Genomic DNA, 8,597 nt, shown 5'->3' with positions numbered 1-8,597 from the left:
GACAGGGCAGAGAGGCATGGCCAGGCCTCGCCCATGAGCCTGGGGAGAGGGGAGCACCCCACACCATCTGCCAGCTCCTACTCCCCAAGGCCCCGAGACTCCGGGGTTCCTTGACCTCAGGAAGCGGAAGGCGGCAGGAGAGGGCAGCTCTTGGAGCTGTGGGACCTGCCGGCCCTGGGTTAAAACTGCTCACCTCCTAACAAGCAGAACAGCTCCAGTCCTGTCTTTTAGGTTGTTGGGAGCACAGGAGGAGACGGTAGTCCAGAACCTGCCAGGAAAGAGTTGTTCCCTTGCCATTAGCCAGACCGGGGGCCCTGCCTCATCACCTCCTCCCAAGATCCCCAGAGGACGGCTGGGCCAGAGCTGGGCACACTGCTGTGTTGCAGGGGCTGTGGGATGGTCACAGGATTTCAAAGCTTTTCCACCAGCTGGGGCCTCGCTCCCGGCCCAGAGGCAGCGGTCGCCCAGGCCGAGAGCCAGACCCTCTCTGGCTCGGATGGGGAGCTTGCATGGTATGGGGAGTGCCTCAGGTGGGCATACGGGCTGCCCCTGCTGACACGGGGGCGGGGACCCGTGTCCTCCCTGGAGGATGCAGGGGACTCTGTCTGTGGGCCAGAGCAGAGACAAAGCCTGCCTTCCATTCCCGTACCACTGTGCTGAGCCCGAGTCCCAGGGACCCTACCTGTGCGGTAGGTGGAGCAGGTACACTCTCCAGGCCTCTCTGATGTCCCAGGCATGGGCGTCACTCAGGGCCCATCTCCCTGGAGGAGGCCGGGGGTTTGGGGGGGGGCCCTGCCAGAAGTGCCTGGGTTGCCCCGGCTCACCCTCCCCACCCCTCCTCATGTCTGGATCAGCCCAGCTGCACCCCAAGGCCCCCGAGGTGCTCCTGCTACTCTGGGCACCACCACCCCAAAAAGGGGCCTCCCCAGCCAGGAGTGACCACGAGCCGGCGTGAGAGAGCAAGCCGGAGCCGGGGGTGTGGACAGTAAGCATTTATTACCACGGGGACACAGACGGCGCGGTGCGTGGACAGACCCTCACCACCGTGGGGCTGGGAAGGAGCTGCTTGGACAGTGGCCTCCACGCCGAGACGCTACCAGTGGCACCTAGAAGGAAACTTGAAACCATCTAATGAAGTGCGTGACTCAGGGTGTCTTCTCTATAAACCGAAAGAAATGTACACTTAAATAGGCAAATATAAAATACAAAAAAAGGTGAATAGACCTGCTGTTCTGTGTCAGGTTGAATCTAAAAAAATCCAGGAATTGAACTTTTTTCTTCATTTTAATATTTGATCACAGGTTAAGACTTTTAAACGAAGCACATCCTAGCTTCAGTGCGTGCTCGTGTGTGCTGGAGGCTGGGGCGCTGGGCTCCTCGCAGTCCCCCGCCGTCGGGCAGACGGGAGGGTGTCTCAGGTGGCAGCGGGGCCGAGTGCACTACGAGGTGCTGATCCCGCTCAGCTCCTGCCTGATGGCTGAGGGACAGAAGAGGGAGGCTCAGGGGCTGTCCCTGTCTCTGGTCAGTCCCTCCTGGTGTCTGCCCCGCCCGGTCTCACGAGTGCCCGCCCCACCCAGGCTCCTAGAGGTCGAGCAGCGCAGGCTCCGGTGCAGGCTTTGGGGCGACAGCCCTTGGTAGGGCTCATCTCCCAGTCCCCGAGCTGGCAGCCCCTCGAGGGCAGGACCAGCCCCTCCCCACCATGGCAGAGCAGGAACCGAGGCTGGGGGATGGCTTCGGAGCTGGTGACGTGCTGGCAGGCACCAGGAGCCCTGGACATGCTGGGGCAGAGGACTGGCAGCCCTCCACAGACAGTGGCCAGACAGTGGCGGCAGGAAGTCCGCGGCCTTGAGCAGGGCTGCCGCTCCCCCCTGCCCTCCCCCCCCCCCCGCCTGAGCGCTCTCCCCCTCCAGGGAGGTGGAGTGGCTTCTCCTGCTGTTCTCCCCAGCTTTTCTCTGCCCCGTATCTGGGCCTTTCCCCAGACCCCCCCCCGGGCCTGGAGCCAACAGCCAGGGGAGCGCTGAGGGCTGCTGGGCCCTTAACCAGGGGAGATTGCTGTCCTCCGCACAAAGGCTGGCTGGCAGCCTGGCTTCTGGCCCCACACCTGCTCTGGCCCTGGGGCCACATGAGCAGCCCTCAGAGGGGGCACCTAGCAGTAAAGCAGAGTTAACAGCTGGCCCCTGTGTCTCCTTTTTGGTTCTGTCTCTCTTCATTCATTAACTCCTTATCTGCCCATCCCAGGCCTGTGGGGGGACGGGACAAACAGGAACTGAGTGCTCTCTGCTAGGACAAGGACAGGGTGTGGCTGATCACTCAGCTCTGGGCAGTGGTCTGGGTCTGCTGGTGCCCCAGGCAGGCTCCCCCCAGCCTCTTCTCTCTCTGGAGTCCAGCAGCCCTCAATCCCCAGCATCCACCGTTAGTGCCCGGATCTCTCTCTTGGCCTCTGATACCCAGGGGGCCAGGCCCACCCAGCCACCAGGTGTGACCGAGGAGGGAGGCGGGGAGGCCCAGACTGCACCTCACTGTTGCAGGCTGAACCAGCCCTGCCCAAACTTTTCCTCTTCCTCTGGCTCCAGATCTGAGCCAGCTGTATCAAAGGCTCTGGTGGGAGCCGGAAAGGTGGATGTGATTCACTGTGACAAGGCCCTGTGCTCTGGAGCCACATGCCTGCTCTCCAGGCCAGGGCCAAGCAGGCTGTGGACCAGGTTAGGCCCATAGGTAGCTCTGTGGCTTCAGGGGACCCTGAAACCTCTAGGAAGACAACCTCTAGGAGTGACTGGAAGTGGCAGAATCAAAATAGGCAAGCTCAGTCCACAGATACTGAGATAAGAACAGATCAGTCCAGCTGTTTTGACGGCTCTGGGCTTGGGAATGCACTTTGGCTCCACCCCCACCCCCGCCCTCGTCTACCAGGCTAGTCCCCAGGAGACCCCGAGGGCGGGGGGTGGAGCAGCACAGACCGCCAGGGGTGCTTATACTGAGACAAGTCACCTAATCTGAGCCTCAGTTGCTCAACCAGAGAAGCAGGAGGGTGGTGTGGGTTGTTGGGAGGAAGAATGGAACACCCCAAGTACAGACCCGCAGGCCTCCTGGCCCAGGATGGCCCCTCTGGCTGGGCCATCCCGGGGTGGCCCGACCCTCTCTCAGGGCCCCTCAGGGCGGCCCTGGCCTGAGTGATGCCCCCGCGGGCCGTCTTCTTACCGTCGATGATCTCCTCTTTGACTTTGTGAAGCTCTCGGACCACCTCCTCGAGGATCTCCTGTTGGGAGCAGACCCTCAAAGTGAAGGGACAGGCAGCAGAGGTGGGAAGCTGGCCTGGATGAAGGGTCAGGGCCACCCCCAGCTCCCTCCCCAGCCCTCATCCTCACCCACGTCCCCAAGTCAGGGAAGGGCAGTGTGTGAGTGGGGTAAGGGACACCCCAGCCAGGCCTGCAGCCCCCCACGCCCCAGAGGTAGGCTGGGGGTGCCCAGAAACTTTGTTCTGGTGATGACAGGCAGGGGTCCAATGCTGCAAGTGGCACCTACACCCCTCCCCAACTGCTGGCTCCTGGATTTCTGGCGGCCACGGGTGGGCCCTATTGGGCCTGCCTGTCCTCGTGGACCTGAGGAGTCCCCAGCCTCTGGCTCCTTCACAGCCTCTCAGGAAAGGACACACACCTGTTTCATCCGGTCCAAATCTAAGGCATCCAGGGCCATGTCATTTACACTTCCCGCTGGCTTCATCCTGGGGAGAGGACGGTAGGGGTGGGCAAGTGGGCGGCAGGGCCTGGCAGGTGCCCCCATGCTGGGGCACTGAGCGCAGGAGGCTGAGCACTGCCTTCTTCCCGACGACCTTCAAGTGCTTCCTGTTTTTACCTCTGGCCACTCTTTTAGCTACTTGAAAAGGACTCTAATGCCCCGTCTCCACCTCAAGAGGGTCTCATGGAAACTGTGACCATATTTTCCAACCCAAGAGTCAGAACCTGGGGTTTTCAAATTGGACAGTGCTCACCCAGAAGCGGCAGTGCGAGCTGACGGCATCACCCCCCGGGAGGGCAGAGGCCGGCAAGCTGCCCCTGGTGTGCGGTCTGTGCTCTTGGCTGGACAGACTCGAGGACAACCAGGAAGAGCGGCATGAAACGTGAGACAAAACTGCAAAAACCGTTCAGTAAACACTCATCCTAAAGGCACCCGCTTCTGACCCTAACCCGTGTCCCTGGCGCTGGTGACGGGCTCTGAAACGTCCTTGGATGTGGTCTTGCTCTTCTGAGGGAAAGGTTTCAGTTCTATGGACTGAGCTGCTTTAGCTTTTGAGCTCAGGGCAGCTGGTTTGAGATGCAATGTCTCTTGCGCATGAATCCTCCCTGGAAATGCTCGGCAGATGCTCTTCTAACCACCTGGCCTTTGAAAGCAGGACCCTGGTGCTGAGGGCACGCTTTCTGCATCCAGCGTCTCTCTCACACACGTGTCTATAATGGACTGTTACTTCCCCACGAGAAAGAAGGAAATCCTGCCGTCTGTGACAACATGGACATTACGCTCCGTGAAATAAGCTAGACAAAGACAATTTCTGCATGATCTTATTTCTATGTAAAATCTAGAAAAGCCAAACTCATAGAAACAGAGAGCAGACTGGTGGCTGCCAGGGGCTGGGGGGGTGGGGGAAACTGGCGAAGGTGGTCAAAGGGCACACACTTCCAGTAACAGGGTGGATTAGTTCAGGGCTGTACCGTACAGCATGGTGACCAGAGTTGACGACACTCTATTGTATACTTGAAAGTGGCTCAGAATACTTTCTTGAAAGTTCTCACGACACATACAAAAAAAAGTGAGCTGTGCCCTTACCAACGTGTTCCTTAGCTTACTGTGGTCATCATCGCCCAACACGCACACACACCAAGTCACGGTGTCTGACAACCTGAACTTACACAGCATTAGATGTCAATTGCAGCTCAGTAAAGCTGGAAAAACCACTGAATGTTGTGTAAATAAGACTTTTGGCAGTCCAGTGTACAAACCTGGGTTAAAAAAAAGAAAGTACTTTTGTATCCCTCCTGGATGAACTCAATAAAGATGCAAAACATGGTTCTGACTGAGTCCGTAAGTAATTTTGGGTCCTGATGGGGAAAGAGGTCCAGCCCGAGACTGCTGGGTCCATCACACACATCCTGTAGGTTAAAGTCCCTGTTCCAACAGAAATTTTCTGGGTCACCTGGGCAAACAAACCGCTTCACCTCTCTGGGCCTCAGTTTCCCCATCTGCACACCTGGACGGTCCCCTGACAGGAACCCCGACAGCTCAGTGAGCTCTGTGATGCACCTGCCCCCTCGGGCACCCTCTGTGAGACTACAGCAGAGGTCTGGCTCAGAGCTGGAGACACCTCCTTCTGAGTCGGAACACTGTGGACAAGTTCTTGCTCTGTAAGGGATGCCTGGCCACTCAGAACCCGGCAGCCCATCCTTCCTCCACCAGCGGGATGCAGCCAGCTTTGCCGAGGGCCCAGGTCAGCCTTGGCTGCCTCACCTCCTCCGGGCCCCTGCTTCTGCTCCTGCCCCACCCTGGTCCACCTCTCCCTTCACAGCCAGAGTCAGCTTCCCAAAGTGTGACTTGGTCCTGGCGCCCTGTGCTCACAGGCTGGGGCCTGCACACAGAACAAAATGCACACGTGTAAACATGCGATGCCTCCCTATCCCGAGTGCGCCGCCCCCCACCCGCCCACGTCCTCCCACTTGCTCGCCACAGAGTGTGCTTTCTGCTCCTTGGACTTGCCGGATTAGGTGACAGGCTTGGGCCTTAGCACTTCCCACTCCCTCAGCCTGGAAGGCTGTCCCCGTAACCTTCGCAGGGCAGGCTCCCTGCATCCAGGCCAACTCACATGCCACCTCTGAGAGGCTGCCCCAGCCCAGTCCACCACGAGAGCCTCCACACCCCCTGAGCACCTCGGGATGCACATCTGTCTCACTGATGGGCCTTTCCAATGGCAAAATGAGCCCCCTGCAGGCAGGGTCCACAGGACCGAGCTCAGGCCCCACCCCACATCCTGGCCCAGACCTCCTCCTGTTGTCCCCCACACCTGTTGTCACCATTCCCGCTGGGCTGGCCGAAGCTCTCTGGTCACCCTGCCTCACTCAGCAAGACCAGGCCCAAATGCTTGCTGCTCTGGAATCAGGACCATTTCTCTTCCATTTGTGATGGGCAATGGAGACATTTTTGCACAGGTTCTAAACACCTGCAAATTCAGGCCACACCTGGCCCATGGTTACTGTGATTGCCTCTCTGCTGAGTGATCTGAGTTTCAAACACCCTATCCTGTTCTCACATCGGCTTTTGGTTTGGGAAATATGGTCACATATCTCTGGGGAAAAGTGCCAAGGAAGGAGAGGAGGCAGGGTGCTGGGCCAGTCCCAGGATTTTGAGCTGGGAGATGCTGCCATGGCTAGTGACTACTTCCTGTGTCCAGCTGTTGTCCGCACAGCTGTCCACATGCCCACCCTGTAAGGGAGGGAGGAACAGACCTCTTTGTGGGGTGGGGGCAGGAGTGGAGGCTCAGAGAGGTCCCCTGGCTCACCCGATGTCACAGTTAGTGAGGCCAGAGCTGGGGTTCACCCCAGCTCCACTTAACTGCCTCTTCAGACAGGCCACCCCCCTCCCCGGACCTCAGGCTCTGTCCACAAGATGACAGGAAGGAGCTGGCCTGCAGCATCCTCAGCCCCCCAGCCCTACCTGTCCCCAGGTCTGAACAAAGCACAGACCACCCTTCCCCAGAGCAAACTGTTAGACAGGACACGGGCGGGTGTTAGTCATGGGCAGGGGACAAGGGAGGCCCCACAGATGGGGCTGTTCGGTACCTAGAGTGAGGCTGCGACTGAAGGGGGCTCTTAGCTTCGGGGCTCTTTGCCACAGACGGGGTTCTACGCAATGGAAGGGAACAGACATGTGAGTCGGCACTGCCGCCCGCCTGAGCCCACCGACTCGCAGCAGGGGCGTCCCCAGGGCGGCTCACCTGGACAGCAATGAGGACACCGGCTTCTCCGCCGAGCTGCTCCGCTCCCAGGGCTTCCGGCCAGCCTCTGTTGGTTCACGTCATGGACGAAGGGCCTCAGAGCTGGGAGGGCTCCCAGTGGCTCCCACCCCTCAGCCTCCCGGGCAGGAGGCCCCCAGCAGAGCCAGGGCCACTGCCCCCTGGCAGGAAGCTCTGCTTTGAGCGAGTTCAAACCTGGCTCCTTATTCCAGTCCCATTTGGCCCAGGCAGTCCTCGCAGGGCTGTGTGTGGCCCCGTTGTCACCCCAAGTCTCCCCCACTCAGGACACAAGTTCCTGTTCCCTCAACCTGGTTAATCTTGACTTGTGGCCTGGTTTTGACTCCTTTCACCATGGCTGGGTCTTTCCTTGGAACGTAAGCTAACTGGTCGGGGAACCTCTTAACATGACTTCCAGAGGTGACCTGTGACTCCAGCCATGGGTTGAGCAGGACAGAGGAAGCCCTTACCCTGGACACTCGCAGGGCAGCCCAAGGTCCACATCTGCTTTTGGGGGCCAGGCCCCTGTGACCCCAGGTGCACCTGCTGTCCGCTGACCCCTTGGCTTTTCCCCACTCACTGCAGCTGGCTCTTTCCCAACCTGGGCTTGAAAGCTGACCTGTCTTTCCTTTTACTTTTTTAAGTTAAGTGGTATTAAACTGTGTTTCATTTTACTTCAAGAGGTTTCTTGAACTAAATTCACTGACTTTGCAGGATGAGCAGAGAGACAGAAGGAAAAGTCCCTGGGGCAGCAGGGGACTGACCACCCTGAGTGGAGCCTGGAGACTCTGCAGGCTGACCGCAAGTCTGAGGCGGGTCTCAGATGCCACTGGGCCTGCAGTGCAGGCACGAGAGGTGGGACCGCGTCCACGCTCCAGGCGTGTGTCCTTGAGCCTACCACCTAACCACACTGAGCTTCAGCCTCCCAAACTGGAAACACCTAACCCCTCCATTGGGACGTGAGGTGCTCATGCAGTCATTCACCAAGAATGACAGTGGCACCGCCTGAGAAGGAGAGGACACGGACCACAGACCCTCAAGGGAGGCAGACATGCCAACACAGAGCGTCTGGACTTGAGGCTTGTGCAGGGCGGAGCCATGCCCCAGGGAGACAGCAGGCAGCTGGCTAGAGCCTCCCTCCACTGGCGGGGGGCCCACTTCCTCTCTATCCCACTGTCTCCTTGCCAGGTGCCCACGAGCACAGGCCTGGCTCACAGCAGACCCTGAACAAATGTTTGCTGAATGACCAATTCTGTTGGCTTCTTCTCACCATAGATCCTCAAGGCACACTTTTTTTTTTTCCTCCTCGTGGGGGCTTTCTGGTGCAGACCGGAGAAACTGCTAGACAAATTCTAAAAGAGCTGTAACACTTAAGGCACTCTTCTAACTACACTCCACGTCCCAGAGCTCAGACTGGGGGAGATCCCCTTATTTCACACACCTCATCTGCCTGACTTCTCAGGGAGCAAGGCTCACTGTGATCACCAAAACGTCCATCACAGCCGGCACTCTGCCGGGAGACACAGATGCGACATTCACACAGCCCTCTTCAGAGCACTGGCCCAGGGCAGGGAACCTGAGCCCTGGGCGTGATCCCCGCCAC

General features: G+C 59.0%; 1 protein-coding gene and 1 non-coding gene across 6 annotated transcripts in view; both read right to left on the bottom strand.

Annotated features, from left to right (window-relative positions):
• Window positions 1-977: 977 nt before the first annotated feature.
• The window catches only part of EVL (Enah/Vasp-like), a 135,133-nt gene continuing 127,513 nt past the window's right edge, over window positions 978-8,597 (bottom strand). For 3 of the 5 annotated variants that reach the window (XM_064486246.1, XM_064486245.1, XM_031454300.2), the window contains exons 10-14: window positions 6,980-7,046; window positions 6,825-6,887; window positions 3,655-3,721; window positions 3,199-3,256; window positions 978-1,477 (exon numbers count right to left, since the gene is read on the bottom strand). In XM_064486246.1, coding sequence (XP_064342316.1) covers window positions 1,440-1,477; window positions 3,199-3,256; window positions 3,655-3,721; window positions 6,825-6,887; window positions 6,980-7,046 — 293 coding nt within the window. In that variant the 3' untranslated portion in view covers window positions 978-1,439. The remainder of the gene's footprint in view (window positions 1,478-3,198; window positions 3,257-3,654; window positions 3,722-6,824; window positions 6,888-6,979; window positions 7,047-8,597) is intronic. The other 2 variants (XM_064486247.1, XM_064486248.1) reach the window with 1 other exon arrangement.
• On the bottom strand, window positions 8,305-8,366 carry LOC116153658 (U7 small nuclear RNA). Its single transcript, XR_004137551.1, has one exon. It is a non-coding gene; the product is annotated as a U7 small nuclear RNA (small nuclear RNA).

The sequence above is a fragment of the Camelus dromedarius genome, chromosome 5 (assembly GCF_036321535.1).
Source record: "Camelus dromedarius isolate mCamDro1 chromosome 5, mCamDro1.pat, whole genome shotgun sequence".
NCBI classification, from domain to species: domain Eukaryota; kingdom Metazoa; phylum Chordata; class Mammalia; order Artiodactyla; family Camelidae; genus Camelus; species Camelus dromedarius.
The sequence above is the reverse complement of the archived record's forward strand: the minus strand, read 5'-3'. Positions and strand labels throughout refer to the sequence as shown.